This window comes from Theobroma cacao, chromosome 3 (genome assembly GCF_053813885.1).
Source record: "Theobroma cacao isolate CCN51 chromosome 3, ASM5381388v1, whole genome shotgun sequence".
In the NCBI taxonomy this organism is placed as follows: Eukaryota; Viridiplantae; Streptophyta; class Magnoliopsida; order Malvales; family Malvaceae; genus Theobroma; species Theobroma cacao.
This window is the reverse complement of record NC_142641.1, coordinates 45,035,684-45,056,988: the sequence shown is the minus strand read 5'-3', so window position 1 is coordinate 45,056,988 and position 21,305 is coordinate 45,035,684. Positions and strand designations below refer to the sequence as shown.

Below are 21,305 nucleotides of genomic sequence, written 5' to 3'. Positions count from 1 at the left end.
TTTTTCAATGATGTCTTTTTATTTTTCTAAGTAGTCATAGTGATTGTCAATAAAATCTTATATTATCTTTTAAAAAATTAAATTAAAATATATAATATATATAAAATTACATTAAAAATAAAAATAAAATATATATGATTATAATAAAAAATAAAAATAAAATATGTGATGTTAAAAATATATTTAAGAGATCATATTATATAAAAATTGATAATAAAAATATATAAGTATATTAAACTTATATTTTAATAAATAAGATAATTATAAAAATTGACATTATAGTCCCAACAAAGTACTTGTAAATCAAATACTGCAATGTTTTATTCAAACGTTGTAATATTATTTTCCATACAATCATATTACTTGCAGTTACATTAACTGTAATTATATTACGTTGTTAAGTATCAAACACTACCTTATTTTCTCTCTCCCATAAAAAGTTATTAGAAACGATGTAGTTTCAAATATTAACACCTACATTTTTTTTTCATTTTTATTTTATTTTATTCAAAAATTTTTAAATAAGATGTAATTGATATAATACAAATTGAAAATACAAAAAAAAATAATAATTGAAAACGTTAAAGGTTTAATGAATTTGATAACAGGAAAATAATTTGCCAGGGAAAATTTTTTCAATGCAAAATATTTTAGATGAAAATTAAATTTTTTTGTTATTTAAATAAATTGTTGAAAATTTTTTTATTACTATAAAAAAATATTTTCTACCATCACTATGGAGTTATTTGAGTGTTAAAATCATAAATAAGAGTTATTACAAAACAATGATGTTATTTTGTTTAAAATTAGATATAAAAATGAGAAAAATCAATAATAATATTTTTAAAAATATTTAACTACATATTTATAATAAAAGTAAACTTTAATTTTCAAAATTTTTCTATCTCATCATTTTTTTACTATAACACTATAAAATATCAATATTAATCAATTGTATAAAATATTCAAAACTTATAATTATTTTGAAAATAAAATTTTATTTCTCCATTACTAGCAATGCCATGGCAAGTCTTTAGCTTGTTTGGCTAAAGACTTTGGTGGCATAAAAAACCTAGTATGGACAAGATTCAAAACTTATACTTATAAATATGTACCATCATTGAAATATTTTTTATTATAATTATTAATAAGATTTATTAATTTATAAATAAAAATTTTAAATGCATTTAGTGATTTTATTAATTTTTTTTTAATTTTAATAGTATTTAATAATTAAAATATTAATATTTTAAATTAATTTTTTAAAGTTAAGTATTAATATATATTTTAAAATTTTTTAATATTTTAAATTAAATATTAATATTTATTAAATCTATACTCTTAGTCTTAATATAAGAGTTTTTTTTTCTTTGGGAAGTGACTTAGGTCTCTTAGAGGCGTAAGATTTTTTTCGTAATTAATGAGTATTTTTTTTGTCAACTCATAAAATGTTCTACATGTGAAATAAATTTTTTGTATTGTAAACAAATATAAATCCTAAAAATATTTTACTAAAAATAAATGGAGCTTAAAATTGACATTACTGGACTATACATTACACACTTGCTTCTTTCTACTTGTTTTTTTCTTTCTTTTTTTATCTCTCTTTTTCTTTCTTAAATCCTTTTTTTCTTTTCTTCTATAGCATCCAAGTGGCTAAAAAATGAAGCCCTTTTGGACTTTCTTTTATTTATACTAGATTATAGCCTGTGCGTTGCACACGGGTCTCTTTTTAATTGTTTTTTTTTTTTTTCTTAACCCTCCACGTGGCTAAAAGAAGAAGCCCCTTTGGGGCTTCCTTTTAAATATGTTATAGATAATAGATTAACTTTTCATGCTATTATTTCGATTTATTCGCTTATTCTTTTGGACCAAAATAACATCATGCAAATACTAATAATATTTTTCAAAATTAAACAAACTCAAAAAGTTTTTTCCTTTTTCAAGTATCATCAATTTATTATATTTAATTTAGACGCGCTAATGGTGAGAGTGGTTGACAAGGTTGGTTGCATTGAAGGGGTTGTAAAGATAATGTGTGGAAAAAAAACCGCTAGCCGCCGCGGTCATAAAACCGAGAAACGCGGTGGGCCCAGGGCCGTTGAAGGTTTGTCCAATAAGAGCGTGGGACCCACGAGAAGAGGCGAGGAGGGTGGGACTTGGACAATGGGAGCACAAAGAACGGTGACGAGCCGCTGCCGACTATCAATAAGAAAATATGGCGCCACGTTGACGTGTCCTAGGAAATTTAATTTTTGATTTTTCCATTTTTTGGTGGGTGGATCAGACAAGGCAGGATGGGGGTTCGATATCGCGTCGCCACGCAAACCATGAATCTGACCGTAGAGTCAGGGCAGGCGGCAGCCTGCATCTGTTGCTGTCATCACCCATTACGTTATACTTCAAGACAAGGGAGTTGTGCTCCCGTGCAGCCAGCCCTTGCTTCCACAGGATAAAGATTTCTCTTCCATTTTTCTCTTTTAACTCAATGGATTCTAAATTTACTTCTTTTGAAATGAATGATTCATAATTATTTTTAGTACTTTTTAATTGAACTAAGTTTAAAAATATATTAATATTTGCAATGCACATATAATTATTGTTTATCAAATACTATTTAAAAAGATGCAATGTGGTTGACCGACAAATAAAAATGGTGTCACATTTTTTTATATGAATTTTAAATGAATTAAAAACAAAGTAAGTGCATTGCACCCATAATAATTGTTAGCACTCTATACTTATATAATTTTATTAAGTAAAAATATTTCAAAAAAAATTGATTGATTGAAAACTAAGATATTGTTCCACTTGTAAAGACAAAGAAGGTAAGATGTCATTCAAACATACAGGAATTAAATATATAATAATTGCAGATGAAACAATGAAAATAAATAATATAATAAGAGCAAAACCTTACACCTGCCCCTAGTTTGAACAAAAAAAAAAAAGAATCATTCATGGGTGAAACATTACTTCAGCAGTACCCACATACTATTTCTTCCATAATTCAAGTTCCTTCCTCTCTAAAATGAACTATAAAAAGATAAAAATATGATGTTTTAAATTAATTCCATTATATTAAAAAAAGGGGCACCATTAAAACAAAAAGGGCAAATTACAGATATCTGAAACCCTAATTGTAGCACGTGCAGCTATATCATAGACACGTGCCAGCACCATCTGAAATTCCACCATTTCACTGCCTTTCTAGCCACTCTCTCCCTTTCTCTCTCTCCCTCTCTAATTCGCTTCATATTTATGCCTTCATTTCTCCCTCTCTCTCTCTCTCTCTCTATCTATCTATTGCCGGCGCCCAAAGCCCTAAAAATCCCCTACGCCTGATCCGTACACCTTCTCTTCTATCCAACTAAATTCAATCAAATTTCAAGGTAATTTGAATTTCATCATTCTGATTTTTTTTTCCTTTCGAATTCTTTATCTTCTCTAAATTCCAGTCCAGGTTCAAAGCAGGTTAGTTTTTTTTTTTTTTTTTGGAAATCATTTTAACAGCTTAGTTTTTTTATTTTAATGACGGTCATGTGCATCTTTTATATCTTGCTCTGTTTGGCTGCCGAGAAACTCAAAAGCTTAGTGAAAATTAACTAAAATAGTTCGTTTTGTTTTGTTTTCTGTATTTAACGAAGAGACTTGAATTTTTAGAAAACGTCAATTGAGTTTGAATCCAATTTCTCCTACTTGAGCTGAAAAGTTTAGTTTTGGAATCATGAGGGAAGAAAACGCTATTGTCTTTTCTTTCCCTTAACACACTGCCGTTTTCTCAGCAACCAAAGAGGTTTTCTATCCGGTATATCTCTTTTTATCGGGATTTGTTGTAAAGTTATTGTTTTAGCTAATATATTAACTAATGCAAATCCCTTAAACTCTGCATCTATTTCTTATAAAAGTCCGTTTAATTTTTAAATTATTTGTTAAAAGATTAAGCTTTTTTTTTTTTAAATTGGAACCTTTTTTTAGTTATTCATTTTGCCATTAGGAATTCGGTCTCAATTTTTTCATAGATCTCGACTCAGATTGTTCTTATTATTATTACTTTTTTTTTTTAGTGATTGCTTCAGTTATAAACTGTTTACTCTTTTTTTTTTCTAGGAATTCTGGATAAATACCTTATAAAGTTGGAGCTGTCCATACATATCTATTCATAATTTGAGTAAGTTTCTTCCTTCCAATTTTCATATTTTTGCAAAATAATTCCTATGTTTTTGTTTTGAAATCACATCTTAGCTCGAGGGGAGGTTAAGTGGATCAAATTATGCAATTAGAGCTAGAGGCCATCTTTTTCTTTTTCATTTTTCTTACTTTCTCACTAATGAAACTGTAACATATTTTTACTAGTATTATGTTTTCTGTTTTGAATGCTATTATTTGATTTATCACCTTGGCTTCTAACCCCATTTCTGATTCATAGTTGGCTGCTTATAAGTAGAGGAAAAGAAAGGAGAGCAAATCAGATTGCCATATTTTGCATTACTTGAAATATCCTGAAGGCTTAATAAAAAAAAAAAAAACAAAAAGCTTGAAATATCCTGAAAGCAGAATAATGAAGTGAATTTGTTCCTGTCTTTATTAAATCAAATTTGCTTATCTATTTCAGGTGCATAGCTTGCTTTAAATTTCTTCTTTAGTTCTCCTGCATCCGAATACTATCTAATTTTGTTGAAATTTTCATTTTTCCTGCTAAGTAGTTACCACCTCACATAAACTAACTTATGTTTAAGAAAATGATAAAACTTTCCCCTTTTCTCCTTCTGTTTATATGACATTTTTTCCACCTAATCTCTAGCTGTGTTATGCTTGGCTTTATGTATTTATACTGCTGTCTTCTTTTTTTTCCCCCTCCTGATAGTTCAGATTTGTCCTTCCTCAACTCTGTTGCTGTCTACTTGGGCTGGCTGATGACTTCTGTTCTCAGGTTGTGTCTGGAGTAATAAGGTTCTACTTCCATCCTGTCAACATATATATGCATGTTAAGGACATTATATTTTGGAGATGGAACCTTTATAAAAATTGGCAGATGTTAGCTTGATAAGAATCTAATTTTGCTTTTCCAATTTTTAATTTTTGCTTATTTCAAATCTAGTTGCAGTCTATTTTATTAAGCTACAACTTTCCTATTTTATTTTGAAACAGGATGGTGGTGCACCATGATGTTGTTGTAAAGGTGTCTGGTCTGCACAGATTTATCATCTTTTGCTACAACTGATTGGTTAAATTTTGGGTTAAATCACATTTAAGCAAATGGATCGCTGTGACACTTCAGGATTTGTTAGTGGGGGTGGGATTTACTCACTCAACGACGTCTAACCCTAGTTTTGTGGCTTATTGTCATCTCCCGGAAGTCAGGTTGACTGCTCTATTGCAATTGAGATTTGGTCTGCATTTCATTGTTTGATTTCAGCTATCGCTAGATGGACACCAGGTTCTCAAATTTGGGATTTGCTGCTAATTTTTCTTCAAATGCATTCAAAATTTTGGGTGGCTCGATGCAAGTTGGAGGAACTGGGGTTGCATATGGCACGGATACTGTTCTACGTCTTGATTCCCCTGGTTCTTCAATCCCTTACATGTCCACATCAAAGGGAACCAAGCGGAAGTGGAGTTTGATGGATGGCTCCGTCAGTGAGCAAGTTGGGTCGTCATTGTCTCTTGGGCTAGGCCGCTCCTCAAGTTCCTCAGACAGCAAGGGGAGTTCAACAACTGCTTGTACTACCACATCTTCTGCCAAAGAAGCTGATGAAGAATCCTCAATGGATATTGAGTTGGATTTTACCCTCCATCTTGGAAATGAAAAGGTAAACAACCTCAAGAAACATGCTAGTCCAAATCTGAAAGGACTGGAGTTGCAACCAAAAGTTGACCTGGGGTTAAGTCTCTCCACTGGGCCTTCTGAATCTGATATAACTAGTGTTCATCTTAGCTCTTCTCCTATTCAGTCCGGTATGGAGATGCCAATAGCAGTTGATGGTGCTCCAAATGCAGATGAAGGATCGACTTCATGTTGTTGGAAACCTAGGATGGCTCTGCCTCCATTGCAGAGTTTACCAGGAAAACAGACTAGCATCTTCTTCAAGGAGGTTCCAAGAAGCATTGATCTTTCTCCCATTGTTCCAGACCTCTCTTCAAGTGTGATTACTACACCAAAAAGCTCAGTCACCTGCACTTCCGGGATAACACGGCAACAACAGCCACAACAACGTAGCTCTAGTTCGAAGACATGTCAGGTTGAGGGATGTGGAAAGGGGGCCAGAGGTGCTTCTGGCCGTTGCATATCTCATGGTGGTGGCAGGAGGTGTCAAAAACCTGGCTGCCATAAGGGGGCAGAGGGCCGGACTGTGTACTGCAAGGCCCATGGTGGTGGTCGGCGATGTGAATTTCTTGGTTGCACAAAGAGTGCAGAAGGTCGCACTGATTTCTGTATTGCCCATGGTGGTGGTCGAAGATGTAGTCATGAGGGTTGCACTCGAGCTGCCAGAGGGAAATCTGGACTATGTATACGTCATGGTGGTGGGAAGAGATGTCAAAAAGAAAATTGTACGAAGAGTGCTGAAGGCCTCTCAGGACTCTGCATCTCACATGGAGGTGGCCGTCGGTGCCAATTTTTGGGATGCACAAAAGGGGCACAGGGGAGCACCATGTTCTGCAAGGCACATGGTGGTGGAAAACGATGCACATACCCAGACTGTACTAAGGGCGCTGAAGGGAGTACCCCTTTCTGTAAGGGTCATGGAGGGGGGAAAAGATGTGCATTCCAAGGTGGTGGGGTTTGTACGAAGAGTGTGCACGGAGGAACCAACTTTTGTGTAGCACATGGAGGAGGTAAGAGGTGTGCTGTGCCTGAATGCACAAAGAGTGCTAGGGGACGTACTGATTATTGTGTTCGTCATGGTGGAGGCAAGAGATGCAAGTTTGAAGGGTGTGGCAAAAGTGCACAAGGTAGCACGGATTTCTGCAAGGCACATGGTGGAGGGAAGAGATGCTCCTGGGGTCATCCTGGATCAGAATATGGCAATCAACTTTCTGGTCCTTGTAACTCCTTTGCAAGGGGCAAGACAGGACTCTGTGCGCTCCACAGTGGCCTGGTTCAGGATAAGAGGGTTCATGGGGGTGCAACACTTGGGCCTATTGTCCAAGACCCCAAAGTTAGCAAGTCCGAGAAGATGAAAGAGATTGTCACTGCTGAGGACATGAATGTTGACATCATGAAAATGGGGAGTGACATGGAAGCGTCAGCAGGCAGAACTTGTTCTAGTTTGAATCAGTATGGGGTTCCAAATGCTCATATCTCTGTTGGGGAACGAGGCTTCTCTGTTTTTGTTCCTGAAGGTAGGGTGCATGGTGGGAGTCTGATGGCAATGCTAGCAGGCGGTTCTGGTCCTGGCTCAGGCGACAGTGAGGGTTTAGCTTGTGATCCATCAGAGCCAAGTAAATCTTTTATGGTGACCCAGAGCTGGATGTAAGTTTATTTCACGGCTATTATCAAATTGGTCACGGAAGTTGGCCCAGTTTCACTGCTTGTTTGTGTCCTTTGTTTCTAGTTTGTTAGTCCGTAAGTGTTAGAAAGCTGTCGTTATTCATTGGTCTAGATCGTGAGAACAAAAGAGCTTGATTGCACGTGTCACGGTTTGGGGGATCACTGATCAAGTAGGATGTAGCTAGCAATGAATCAGGTCTTTGTTCTTTCTTGTAGATATTTACGTATGTCCAGCAGGTTGTTGTGAATACAGGGTAGTGCCTGTAAGGCCAGTCAGTTGGTCAAACAGTATGGTTTTAATAAAGCTTTTATTGGGACTGTATTTACTATTTAGCTATCTTGGTTTCACTACCGCTTATGGAGTCCTTTCCTGGCAAGACATTTTTCAAAGGGCATGTAGTAGCTTCTCCTAAACTTTTTTTAAGTTTCAAAGAACGATTTAGTGCGTGTGTATTGCAAATAGAGAAGTAGGACGGGGCGAATAGCTGACAATGGGAGCCTTTACTCTGGGAAACCGATGGCCCGATTCCAATTGCACTGCAGGTCTGCCACGCATCTCCTCCCCCCCTTGTCCTTCTATTCTGTAGTTTTGAATTAGTCATTTAAATAAAGCCTCTATTGCCAAACATGATTTGGGTTTCCAAAGCTGTTGATGAATCTATTTCAATATGCTTATTTGCTCCACTGGCTGTATTTCCTTCTCTGGTTCTCGACTTTCCTGTTTTGCAGCCGTCCACCCATGCTTGGTTCAAAGGTCTATTAGTTCGTTGTTTGTTGCTCATTCAAATTAGGCAAGGGCATGTGATTGTCCTTTCGCATCTTTTCTTGCAATGGCGTTTTCTAAATACTAAACGAAAGGCCACTACTGTTCCTAAAACCCAGCAACCAGTAGTTGAAAACTGCTTGTGCCCATGGTTTCTAAATCGACGACTTTGGCCAAAGCATCTCTCTATGGATTCTTGAAAGTGAAAGCTATGTGAAATTCCCTTCTGTGGATTCCATTTTTTTGTTTTTTTGTTTTTTGTGTTTCAGCCTAACAAAAAGAAGTTCTGAAGGAAAGGAAAACTTACCTTTATTTTTGGGTTATTACAACAACTTTTGAAATCCCTCTTTACTCTCGCTCTCTGGTTCCCTTTTTCTAAACGGTATAGTTTTATATGGTGGTATTACAGCATCAAGTTATGTATATATGTGTTAATGTGTAGATTCCCCCCCCCTCCTCTATAGACCCTCGTGCTTGAACTTAGCCATCTTTGAGAGTTCATCAACTGCTTCCACCAGGTGATCAAGCCTAACTACAAATTCAATGAGCAAGGAAGTAAAGGTGGCAAGTGATAACACTGCAGTGCTCTCGAGTGCTCTCATCCTAGGTAAAAGGTCCGTGCTGAAACCTCCTTCTTCTTCGAAAGCATCCACCTCCCTAGATGGCCAAGAATGCAGCCTTCGTGATTGTTTCCTCATCATCTCATGGTAGGACTCTGTTTGTGCTGGCGGGGGAGTCCCTGACTGCATGTTTTGTGTTAGTTGATTCGAGCTCTTCTCAGGGCTTGTGCAGTCAAGGTTATCCAACTGGTCTGGTAGGTCACAGAGGGTTGATGATACAGCATGAGAAAGCTTTGGAAGTGGCTTAGAAGAGTTATCAGGAGGGTCGCACTGCACTGTGAGGAGATATGCATGCACCTCTATGGCACGTTGGAGTCGCTCGGTTGAGCTGTAAACTCTCTTTAGCAGGGAGCTTTTGAGGCTTCGCCTCATGTTGCAAATGTCTTTGCCCAAGCTCCTCACTAGCTCTGCTGCCTGGTTTGTTGCATCTTGGATCTCTGACTGGAATGTTTTTCGGAGGTTGTAAGGGGCCTGAATACCAAGGAAGAGGAGCTTAGTATCAATATAACCATGCCATCTTGAACTTGGAAATTCTTTTCATGTTGGTTGTTATGCTCCTGATAATCCCTTCTAATGACATGTACACGTTGGCAAAGACAAAAGTAATTCTACTTCCCTCTTCTTGCTGAATTTTTTCTGGCCCTGTGGTATCAGCTTAATATTACACTTATCTTATTTACTTCTACTGATCTAAATTGGTGTAAAGACATCAACAAAAAATGACGTGGTTCAAAGCTTTCATACCTCACCATCAATGCTTCTGAAAACCACGAGGACGCAGCCTTGCCGTTGATGATCTGCCTTCCCATAATATACTAAAAATTTCTAATATACATTTGAAGCTTCATATTTAAAAAGGCAGCCACCAAACAGAGGCTGCTCAAGCCTCCACCGAGGGAAGTTCCGGCAAGGTGTCGTCACCCTCGAGAAAATGTTTTAGGCTTTGTGTTGGACTGAACTGGGCAAAGCCCATTGTCCAAAAGGTTGTTTTCTTTACAACATGCTTAGTAGAGTTCTGTCCCTAATGTTGTGGATAAAGATTTCTTGTTTTCTCTCACGCAGTTTGATATGAACTAAGGTCATAGGAATCCTTGTATGCCAATAATTGTGGCAACATTGCCACTTATATTAGGTATGAGAACAAAGAATAAACAAAAAGGAATGGCTTCAGCATTTTAGACTCAGTGAGCCAATATTCGTGTGCGATTCACTTGAATGCATACCACAATTCGAGAACAAATGCATGGTAGATAATTCCTAACCATTTTGATTTGTGGACCTTATACTCTCTTTTCACCTTTTTAGTATTCCTAGTTCCTTTGTTACGATTTGTTACGATAAATCTAGACCATTGACGTAAGTTTCAGGTTGCAGTCTTAGGTATATTCCTGGCCTGCTAGCAATCCTATGGAAATGGTTCTGATTCTGCTAAATTGGAAAGGTGAATATCCTATCTATATTTTCTATGGAAAAGTGGCAACACTCGCACGTGTAAGCGCACAAAAGAGAAGGGGAGGGGAGGAATACCTGAATCTCAGAGTGAAGAACTCCATGGAGTGCCATAACCTCATAAGCACAGTGTCGTAGAACTGCTCCAACATTAACATACTCTGACCATGGGTAGAAGAAGTGCTGGAACCTGCCATGTGGGGGCTCCCATTTTGCTGCATTAGCCTAATGATTGGAACCAGGGAGAATTAGGATGATTTCAAGCGCACTCAAATGGTGATAAAACCAGAAACCATGATATGGAAAGAAAAAAGAATATATGCAAGGAACATAGAATAAATTACCAAGGATTCCAATTTGGCAGAAGAGTTCAATGTGGATCGGCATTTTCTGTAGGCAGGTTCGTCTGGGAACTCATCCATAACTGTCTTGGAGAATTCTGGATGATCTAACCCGTCATCTTCTAAATATTTCTTCACACATTCTGAAATTTCCATTACGAGCTCTTTGATATCAGTTCCAATTATAGATGTATAGCACTTTTAACTGTCATTAAAGTTATGACCTATTCACGTCTTTTCTTATAACTTGGTGTTGATTAAAGGGATTTGAGAGAGTTTTCAAATCAGCTTACCTTCAAGAGCGTCAGCAAGTGAGTTAAAGCTGTTGACTATCTCTTTGTGTAATTGCTCCCCAGCCCATATAGGGAAAACAAGCACGTTCACGAAGACTGCTACAAAACCTCCAATGGCAATAGAGTACAGCCTATCCATGGCAGTTCTAATTGGGTTCCCCATTCGATATCCAGAGACTATTATCAGGCAATAGGTGAAGAGTATGACCCGGAAACCATATTCATAAGGAACAAATGATGGCCATAGTTTCATGAATGATGTAATAGCCCCTGTACAGAACGTTGAACAAATATCCCTGTAATTAGCATGTGGATTTTCACTTTTTGTTTTTTTTTTTCTTTCATTTTAAGAGTACAGGGATTAAAACAAAAGTATTTCATAGATATACCGATAAAGAAGATGCTAATTCCAATTATTATAGGCTCAGCAACCCGGCCAGTGCGTAGAGCTAACTGAGCAACCGCAATAGCTAAGATTCCTGCAAGCAAGCTTCCAAGTGCTCGGTTGAATCCTCGGTTGAAAGTTGCGCCTTGAGAGAATTCACAACAATTAGAAAAAAAGCATCCTTTTGTATTTACTATATAGGAGTGAAACATGTATTTCTGTGCTGAAATCTGTATGATAGTTGTGTTTACTGGTGAAAATGTGTGCATAACATGGATGTAGCTTAGGCTTTTCAGCTGTTTGGTTTATGCATGATGCTATGAACATGAATCATGTTGCATGACGAGATGCACATACATACCAACTGTGTATTCAAACATGATTGCAACAGTGAGGATGGACCAAATGATGTTGGTGCCAAAAATTTCGTAAGGTCCTTGTACCAGTATAAGCAACGAAACCAGTAGAACGGCCAGTCCCACTTTGAATGAGAATGTTACTCTGTTACTATCTTCTTTGCAAAATTCCCAGACATTCCATATCCAAGCTTTGCAGGAAAGGCCCTGGAAGCTGGATTTCCTGATAACTTCTGGCTGCTTGGCTTTAGCAGCTGGCGGAATGTTGATCTCAACACTGCCCTTTTTGCCATTCATTCTCCAATGAAATAATATAAGTTCTTCCAACCCTGTCAGCCCACTTTGGTTCAAGTTCGCCGTATTGTCGAGCTTGTTAATTTGATTTTTCTTATTAGATTTTCGGAGAAAAGGAATTACAAGGCAGATGGTATTGGCAAAACAATAAGGCCAGAGCCAGAGGAGGAGATGAGTTGAGTAACAGTAGTTGAGTTTGGATGTGGGATGTGTATATGGATGGAAGGTAATATAAAGGGATCGTGCAAGCAGAGTTGTAGGTGCAACTGGGGAAAGAAAGTATGTCTAGTCGGGATATGAAACGTAGAAAAAAGAATTATACGGCAATAATAGAAGCGTAGATGGAGCTAAAACACAGGATAAAGATGCTTAACCTCAATAATGGTGCATGGATAGCGAATTAGAATCTAAAACTGCATTGCCAATGCAGTTTTCAATAGCCACGTTTGCTCCTATGAAATATCTTTTCTTTTTGAGGCCTATAAACCAAAAAAGAAAAAAAAAAAAAAAAACCCTGCAAGGGTTTCATTTCATCTGATGCACCAATATTATTCTTTCTGGATCAGCCCCAAGATTATCAAGATCAAGTACTGCAGACCTTGCATTTCATGGCTGCTTGATTTACATTCATGTATCATAACCCACCATTGAGAATATCATGGTCATCTGATTGTCCAAATGTTGTCAATATAGAATTTCAAATTCAGGATTCTCTCAAATTATTCCAAAACAAGACGACTTTTCCTTTTGGGCGTTTGGTGAGGGTGGGGTATTTTTAAACAAAAAGCTAAGAGTACTCATCTTGATCAGAGGCCTCACTTCCTCCATGAGGGGATTATACCTTGTGTAAGACTGCTGAGATGTGCACAAGTTGTGAAAATAATCACATTGGAGAATTTCTCCAATCCCTCATCATCTTCAACATTCTTGAAGTGCCTATCCTGTTCTTAATGATTTAAGCATATCACCATCTGTTCTTCCTTTTTCAATAAGTATGAATTATGAGGTATCTGGTTATGTAATATATATGCTTTTATATCTCATGTATTCCTTAATTTTTATTTTAGGAGCTTATGCTATGTATTATATTCTTTCACAGTCGTTTTCCTTTCCGTTCTATCTTCTCATTGGGTTGCTTGTATTGCAGTTAAATTCTTTGGAGAGGAATAGATGCTGGAAATTTCTTCCAATCGAGGTTGATTGATTGATTATCATATTACATTGACAATGCATACGTTGTTGAGCACGAATGAACCAGGTAGGCACAGTGGAATACGCTGTAGATACCTGCATAAACGTAATACTACGAATTGAATAACTGAAAACATTATTCTCCAGAAACAAATTGAGTAATTGAGGAAGGTTTTTTTTTTCTTCATTTTTCTTTTTATACAAATTGAGGAAGGTATTAACTCTACTGAAAATGCATGTGAAATTTAGATGAGGAATATATTCCAGGAATAAAGTAATGACAAATCCAGTGTTACTTTCACATCACATGAGGAAACCAGTAAGTTAAAGATAGCATGGGTGACGCTTTTGACCAAGACTCTTGGAAGTGAACCCAGAAACTTTAAACCCTGCACTTAAGACAGTAGAATCTAAGCCACTTTGCTAAATCAAGTCCTAATAAGCTAAATACCCATAGACGTAAATTGCAGCCATTAAATCTTTCTTTGTTTCTTACCCTAGATGCATCCAAATTGCAGACATTCTGGTCAGGTGCGTATTCCTCCAGGCAACCCCTTCCCTGCATTGGAAATTTATGACCAAAGAGAGAGGTGAACCAAGATATGGTAGGATACTATACTTTTGGTGAAGAATTAAAATTCTGATTCTGCCACCAGGGTCCAGGGGAGCTGCCTTCCATGTAATGGGAACCTGCCAATCATTATACGCTATAAAGATTTTGCTCAGCTTTAGCATGTGCCATAAAAGTCAATTTATGCAACTCGCAACAGCAATATGGAAAACAGATAATCAAATCGAATGATACAGCCACTTGATTATGTCTGGATCATGATCTGGTTTGCAGCAGTTAATAGTGTTGTAATTTTTGCTGAAGGGCCACTAAACCTGAATTTTCCAGCTCAAGAAACTCTTAATATGAGCCCGCTGCCCCGAATGATGTTAATTAAATCTTCACATATCTTACAGGTGGCTGGTATTGTGTATGTTTTGACAATTCAAACCCAAACCAATAGGATTTTCCTTTTAATTACTTGCCATTCTTCTTCTGTTCAGAACTTCCCAATCAAGCCAAGAGGTTAAAATGCTTCTTTTGATTATTCTAAGATGCTAGTTATTCAATCTAATCATGGTTATTTTTTTCGTTTATATTATCTATCCCGAGACAGACAGGTCACAGATATGAGATTTTTCTTCCAGAATTGTCAACAGAGATCATGCTGCTTGCCACTGGCATTTGTTCTTATAATTTTCTCAATGCATCTAATTAACCTAGCTATTCATTTCCACTTTTCAAAGGACGAAACAAAGTTTGAGTGAAGACTGTCTGATTCCCCATACCTCATTCGTTCCGAGCACGAAAATGAGACCTCTTTCCCATCCACATCTGGATGCCAGTATGCCAGCATTTCCAAACAATCATTATTCGGCTCTTGCTTTTGAAAAACTCATTGAAATTTGTTAGATTCTGTGGGATTTAGTTCGTCATTACCTTGACATGATCTTTCAATGATGAACAACTAATGCACCAGGAAAAGAATTTGGTAGAATTTTGGTGATGTTCTTGCATGTATGGATTTGGATTAGGCCTTTTCAGTCAAATCTTTTAGTCACATAAGCAAGATATATAACACTGACTTGATAGGAAACTCAGATTTTTTTTCTTCATTATACTCAGAGGCGAAGGGGGAGAGGGGGAGGTTCAGAAATACAATCTCTTGCAGAAGATATTACAGTTCATATGTCATACCCAACATATTGGAGGATTGGATGCCTAATAAGGCCTTGAAAGCTGGATCCCAACTATTCTATATGTTCCCAAATCTACTATTCTATATGCTCCCAAATCTGCAGGGACTTAGGCAGAAGCAACTGGACCAAACTCTGCTAAAAGATTCAGACCCGGATCTCCCTCATCAATCAACTATCAGCTAAAAGCTGATCGACCCCATTTGTATGTAATATCAGACATGGGCACACAGCATTTACGTGAGACTTGATTAATTGTTTAATAATGGTTTTATTATATGTCCATGCAGTGAATGGGAAAAGTAGTCCAGATTTTAACGTCAAGTCGTCAACGACAGTAGCATGACACTGAGTACGTCATGTGTCCGGTTTCGCTTTTTCCGTTTCAACTTGTTAGCGCCTTTCATTCTCCGTGACACTTCAATTTCCCTAAGGGGGTGGTTAAGTTCCCAGTTTGAACCGATTTGAGCTGTTTGGTCAATGAGAAAAGTTCCTCTTTCTACCGACCCTAGTGCTTGTCGTAATCAAGTTGCAAGAATGGGTTGTTTTTGTAAGTGAAATGGAGCACTTGAAGACCGAGGACACGTACTAAAATTTTCTGGGCATTCGTTAGAAATGTGCTCTTCCTTTCTCATCAGCATGCGTTTGTAGTCCAACGGTTAGGATAATTGCCTTCCAAGCAATAGACCCGGGTTCGACTCCCGGCAAACGCATTTTTCTTTTTTTTCCTGAGCATGGAGGTAGATAGACCTGGACTTGTAACCTTGACCCACCATAGGGTCCTTTTTAGGGAAGCGCGTGAGCATTTATTTATCCCGTTTCATTTCTTGCAGTTCTCACCCAGAACAGGGACAAAAATAAGCTTACCCATGATCAGACACGACATTTTTACTTTGGTTGGATTGTGCTCCCAAAAGTCAAAGGTTTAGACCCCCTGATTGGAAGTTACGGTAAAAAAGCAGAAAGATCACATTGGAACTACAAAGGTGGGGAAAGAGAGGTTTTATCAGGTGAGGAAACTTCCACCACATGACAGCAACTGTTCATGATAATGGCTAAATTCCTCTTTCTTTACCCATTAATATTGCTGAATGGTGAAGGAAATCATGCACACACATGTATAATAGTCTCCCCCCGTCTGATCCCATTTTCGTCATTTCCATGAAACCTCAAACTTTCTTCCCCCTTGCTTTTAGATTCGGACAAACAAACCACCTTCCTTCTAACGCTCCTCTTTCACTCTGTTAACTCCCTTGACTCGCTTTTGACCTTAATAAGGTAACTGGGCTCTTTATTTTTCATTTTTCTTAAATAATGGGTAACTGCAACGGCCATCCGTCAGCCGATAACCAGTTCAGACCGGACTCCGACTCCGGCGGTGGTCCCCACAATGGCATCAACATCAAAGCTGGCCCATCACCACCAAGGCCTCAACAACATTCAACCACCCACCACTCTTCCTCCGCCGCGTCCAACCACCGCCTCGCTACCCCTACCACTCCACCGATCGGTCGTGTTCTCGGCCGTCCCATGGAGGACGTTCGGTCTAATTACGTCTTCGGCCGCGAGCTCGGCCGTGGACAGTTCGGTATTACCTACTTGGTGACCCACAAAGAAACCAAGCAGCAGTTCGCTTGCAAATCTATTGCCACTCGGAAGCTTATCAACCGTGACGATATCGAAGACGTCCGCCGTGAAGTCCAGATCATGCACCACCTCACCGGCCACAGGTACCCCTCAAAAGAAGAATCTGATGTTTTATCTCTAATTCTTTTATAGTTTTTGGTATTTTAAAAAGTTTTAAGAAAATGGGTTTGACAGGAATATTGTGGAGCTGAAGGGGGCTTACGAGGATCGGCACTCTGTGAATCTGATTATGGAGCTATGTGCTGGGGGGGAGTTGTTTGATCGGATTCTAGCGAAAGGTCATTATTCAGAGAGGGAGGCGGCTAACTTGTGTAGGCAGATCGTGATGGTGGTGCATAATTGTCATTCCATGGGGGTGATGCACAGGGACTTGAAGCCTGAGAACTTCTTGTTCTTGAGTAAGGACGAGGATTCTCCATTGAAGGCTACAGATTTCGGGCTCTCTGTATTTTTTAAGCGAGGTGAGCATTTATGGTTAATTCTCTGATTTGAATTTGTTTGACTTTGTGGTGATTATCACTTTTCGTGCTACGGAAATATGAGCAAAGAGTTATATACATATAATGGAGGGATACTGAGTTTTCATCCTACTGCGGTCGGGTGAAACTATGATTGTTTTTAAATTCATGCGTTGGATATTGTTCTATGGTTGCTTCTCAACTCAGAAGTCTTTTCTGACCGCTTGGCAACAGTTTTGTTGGAATGAAGATCTCATCTTTGGTTTGAGTACATTTGTATGTTGGTCATGCAAACAATATCTTGGGGGCACTGTCTATGGTGTCTATGATGTAATTGAAGACAATCAGAGACCATGTGTCGAAGAAAATTAGAAACGCATATTGTGCTGGACAATAACATTGTAGCTGTAGTCAATCATCAATGGCATGAAATGAAAAATCTTCATAACTTTATTCATGATGGAATACTGAAATGATGGAAACATGATATCCAAGATCTTTGTCAATCTTAGATGTTTCTAACAAAAAAATGCTAGTATTTAAAGTAAATTGTCAATCTTCATCTTTTATATATCCGCAATTCACTTAACAGAGTGAGGTAGATGAGGAGACAATTACTCACTTCTCTCATCACCTTTATTTCTGAAGGCTTATTGGTGATGCGTATCAACTAGATAGTTCTTTTCTGATGCAGGGGATGTTTTTAAGGACCTTGTTGGAAGTGCTTACTATGTAGCGCCGGAAGTATTGCGCCGACGTTATGGACCTGAAGCTGATATTTGGAGTGCTGGGGTGATTCTTTACATTCTCCTAAGTGGGGTCCCACCATTCTATGGAGGTACTACTATTGTTTCTTATGTAGGTTAGCTGATCCTCATGATGATATACTATGAGCCATATCCTTTTCTGTGAGTTGGAAACTTTTGAAGTTTGAACATTTCAGTAATTTCCAGTTGAGCGTATACATAAAATAAGAGCTGATTTGCAATGAACACTGCTCAGTGGTGGATGAGTGAGAGGGTCTCTCATCTCTGCTTTTGGTTTTGTATGCAGAAACTGAACAGAGTATCTTTGATTCTATTCTTCGGGGAAATATTGATTTCTCATCAGATCCATGGCCCTCTGTTTCCAGCAGTGCCAAAGATCTTGTGAGGAAGATGCTACTAGATGATCCTAAAGAACGGCTTTCAGCATCTGAAGTCTTAAGTAAGTTATTTTGTTGTTTTTTTTTTTTAAATTTGAAGGGACCTAGCGACTGGTTTCTAGCAAGTTGATGGCAGTTGCATCCTATTGTGAAGGATAGGGAAGTTAAAATGCCTTGGACTTGAAACTGTCAAGTTGGCTGTCAAATTCATATTTAGAATTTTTGTTTGCCTCACTTCAAATTTTGCTTCAAGTTTCTTGTCAATTCTGTGAATAAGAAATAAAGCTTCACTTGTAAATTGCATTGCAGATCATCCATGGATGCGTGAAGATGGTGATGCATCTGATAAGCCTCTTGATATTGCTGTTTTAACTAGAATGAAACAATTCAGGGCAATGAACAAACTCAAAAAAGTTGCTCTAAAGGTGAATGCTTTCTCTATTACCATTATGGAATATTAATATTTAAGCTACAAAATTCATGAATGTGAAAAGAAGATAATATAATGTGGATGAGCTGATGAGGTGTTTTGACCTAGAAGTTTTGAAAGCTGAGAATACAAAGTAATGTATTGAAGATCTATCTTCAAAAGAACAAGCTAAAGATGGTTGTGTTAAGGTGATATGCCTCTTTATTAAAAAGAAAAATGCTCTTCTTTGGTTGACCTAGTAGCTTAAGTGCATTGTGCTTGTAATATAAATATGAAAGATCAGTCATCTATTCAAGTATATGTAGGTATCTCTAGGGGCCTTAGCATCAAAGATATATAGTCTATTGCTAGCCATTAGTTGATGCAGTGTGGCAAGATAGTTGTCACCATTATCCATTATTATTTATTTCTTTCTTTCTCTCCTTTCAGGTAATTGCAGAAAATCTATCTGAAGAAGAAATAATAGGTTTGAAGGAAATGTTCAAATCTATGGACACTGATAACAGTGGAACGATCACCTATGAGGAGTTAAAAGCTGGCCTTCCTAAACTTGGTACCAAGCTTTCTGAGTCTGAAGTGAGGCAGTTAATGGAAGCGGTATGTCTTGGTCCTTTTATATTAATCCTGCCTGATAATCACTGTGCTTTTAAAGAATTTACTTGAACTTCAATCTAATGATGTACAATGAATATTTGGATGGGACAACATTCTTTGTAGAACCTCGGTCATCACTATTAGTATTAAGTACTATTAGCTTTGTGCAAATTCAAGTTCCATGCTTCAGTTTTTGCTGAATAAATAGGAGCCTCTAGGACTGAGGAATGATGTAGAAATTGATATTTACAAGGGAACTAATGCTGAGTGAGGCCATCATGAAGCTTTTCATCACATTATATAATGCTAAATAAATGACAAGATAAGGATCACGCATGTTGGAGACCTGTAAGCACTCCCTCAAGCCAACCTGAACTCATAAGTCTAACTCTACCTGCCAAACATGCTTTTGGAAGCCTTAATTTTTCCAGTTAGCTATAGTGCAACCTGAAAGCAACTCAGAACTTAGTATTGAGTAATGAAAGATGAGTATGCCCTCCAGGTGACTGGCTTAGTGGTTTCTCATAATGAGAGTTTATCTATATTCTCGTTTATTGCTAAGCTAATATATAATGTTACTTATGTCATTTTATGTTTTGCAACACACCATCTCAGCATCCAATCATGGTTTTGTTCTATGAATGTGCTATTTCTTGATTAACATGCATTCTGCTGGAATCTAAATCACAGACAAGAACTGAAAAAAGTGTAGATGAATACTGTGTTTTCATGTGCTACCTGAAATATATCAAATGTATGTGTAAATCTCATTTTGCAAAACATTCTTCATAACTTGCTATGGTATATAACCTGTTTGTTACTTCCCCAGGCTGACGTTGATGGAAATGGAACAATTGATTACATTGAGTTTATAACAGCTACTATGCACATGAATAGAATGGAAAGAGAAGAACATTTATACACTGCCTTCCAATACTTTGACAAGGACAATAGCGGGTAATCAGTCTTACCAATTTGTTATGTTATATTACTATTTGTGATGACTGAGCATGTTTGCTACTTAATTTAGATACATTACAATGGAAGAGCTAGAACAGGCCCTTAGGAAGTATAATATGGGTGATGAGAAAACAATAAAAGAGATCATTGCAGAAGTTGACACGGACAGGGTATGCTTCTTCCTCTTTAGAGTCGAGTATCTTTTCTTATCTCTTTTCAGATGCTATCCTTTTTCATTTATATATTTTTTCTCTTCAAACACACTTAACTCTGGCAAATAGTGAATCCATATAAATGAAAATGTCACAATTCGGGTATCGAATTACATTCTAGTTGTTATCGAGATAACCGAAACCTATTGATTTTGTTGATCATTGTTATTGCATCTTTATATTTGATAGATTACCATGTTCTTCATGCAGGATGGAAGAATCAACTATGATGAGTTTGTTGCCATGATGAGAAAAGGCAACCCAGACTTGGTCGGTAATCGACGACGCAAGTAAGCTGAATGCAGCTCGCATGTCTACCGGCTCAATTTCATGTTTTGACTGGTTTGTTAATTCATATGGTTTTGTTAAGACCACAATGACGTGCTGATCTCAGTTTCACCACCTGGGATCGCGAGATAGTCCTTGCTTTCTGAAATCATTAGTGGCTTGTCTACGCCTGCCCTTTGCAACAGAAATGAACTAGATTGCCATCACACCGCGGGAGAGTGTAATTATGTTGAGTTTTGGAAGATTTCTTTGGTTGAATACTGGAGTGCAAAATTAATATTAACCTAAACCTTCCTCAGACGAGTTGCAGATTACAAGAGGGAGGAGTATGATTTTTACTTTTTACTTTGCTTGTACATTGTGCTATTGCTTGAAGGTGGCAGATGCATCGTGTAAATGAGCACGGTCCGTTGATCATTTAGCCGGTAGATACTGACACTTTTGGTAAATGGCGCAAATCCTCTGCTTGTGGGGGTGCTGCAGCTTGTAACTGAATGAACTCTAGCAGCTGCTAAGGTTCAAGCAGTTGATTTAATATGTTGCTTCGGAATCTGACATTCTAACGTTAGTGAGTTTTTATACAAACGTGGCTTTTTCATTTGGAATTTGAGTCGGTTTCTATTCAGGTGGAGTCGTGTCCAG

The 21,305-nt window shown here is 37.5% G+C and overlaps 3 protein-coding genes and 1 non-coding gene across 7 annotated transcripts; 3 read left to right on the top strand and 1 right to left on the bottom strand.

The window, feature by feature from the left end:
* The first annotated feature begins 3,212 nt into the window (after positions 1-3,212).
* On the top strand, positions 3,213-7,814 carry LOC18606618 (WRKY transcription factor). 4 transcript variants are annotated; one of them, XM_018117301.2, is made up of 4 exons: positions 3,213-3,392; positions 4,111-4,171; positions 4,873-4,933; positions 5,152-7,814. In XM_018117301.2, exon 4 carries the CDS (start codon positions 5,430-5,432, stop codon positions 7,476-7,478), a length of 2,049 nt encoding a protein of 682 aa, XP_017972790.2. In that variant the 5' UTR covers positions 3,213-3,392; positions 4,111-4,171; positions 4,873-4,933; positions 5,152-5,429; the 3' UTR covers positions 7,479-7,814. The 4 variants fall into 4 exon arrangements, with proteins under 4 accessions (XP_017972790.2, XP_017972787.2, XP_017972789.2 ...); XM_018117298.2 differs by having other exon boundaries at positions 4,873-4,953; XM_018117300.2 differs by having other exon boundaries at positions 4,868-4,933.
* Positions 7,815-8,539: 725 nt separating this feature from the next.
* Positions 8,540-12,265, bottom strand: LOC18606617 (aluminum-activated malate transporter 9-like). Its single transcript, XM_007040327.3, has 6 exons — positions 11,705-12,265; positions 11,348-11,488; positions 10,959-11,228; positions 10,669-10,808; positions 10,403-10,549; positions 8,540-9,346 (listed from the first exon to the last, which is right to left on the bottom strand). Exons 1-6 carry the CDS (start codon positions 11,994-11,996, stop codon positions 8,714-8,716), a joined length of 1,623 nt encoding a protein of 540 aa, XP_007040389.2. The 5' UTR covers positions 11,997-12,265; the 3' UTR covers positions 8,540-8,713.
* Positions 12,266-15,571: 3,306 nt separating this feature from the next.
* On the top strand, positions 15,572-15,643 carry TRNAG-UCC (transfer RNA glycine (anticodon UCC)). Its single transcript has one exon. It is a non-coding gene; the product is annotated as a tRNA-Gly (tRNA).
* A 412-nt stretch (positions 15,644-16,055) lies between these two features.
* Positions 16,056-21,268, top strand: CDPK6 (calcium-dependent protein kinase 6). Its single transcript, XM_007040325.3, has 9 exons — positions 16,056-16,660; positions 16,752-17,038; positions 17,730-17,873; positions 18,089-18,241; positions 18,489-18,604; positions 19,039-19,206; positions 20,033-20,160; positions 20,234-20,333; positions 20,586-21,268. The coding sequence occupies exons 1-9, from the start codon at positions 16,245-16,247 to the stop codon at positions 20,667-20,669; spliced, it is 1,596 nt and encodes a 531-aa protein (XP_007040387.3). The 5' UTR covers positions 16,056-16,244; the 3' UTR covers positions 20,670-21,268.
* Positions 21,269-21,305: the final 37 nt, after the last annotated feature.

Coding starts and splice junctions, on each gene's coding strand:
- LOC18606618 (XM_018117301.2), top strand. CDS start 5,430: ATGGACACCAGGTTCTCAAATTTGGGATTTGCTGCTAATTTTTCTTCA.
- LOC18606617 (XM_007040327.3), bottom strand. CDS start 11,996: ATGAATGGCAAAAAGGGCAGTGTTGAGATCAACATTCCGCCAGCTGCT. Junction 11,489..11,704: donor CATGTTTGAATACACAGTTG/GTATGTATGTGC, acceptor AATTCTCTCAAG/GCGCAACTTTCAACCGAGGA. Junction 10,550..10,668: donor CTGCCAAATTGGAATCCTTG/GTAATTTATTCT, acceptor TCCAATCATTAG/GCTAATGCAGCAAAATGGGA.
- CDPK6 (XM_007040325.3), top strand. CDS start 16,245: ATGGGTAACTGCAACGGCCATCCGTCAGCCGATAACCAGTTCAGACCG. Junction 16,661..16,751: donor CACCACCTCACCGGCCACAG/GTACCCCTCAAA, acceptor TGGGTTTGACAG/GAATATTGTGGAGCTGAAGG. Junction 17,039..17,729: donor CTCTGTATTTTTTAAGCGAG/GTGAGCATTTAT, acceptor TTTCTGATGCAG/GGGATGTTTTTAAGGACCTT.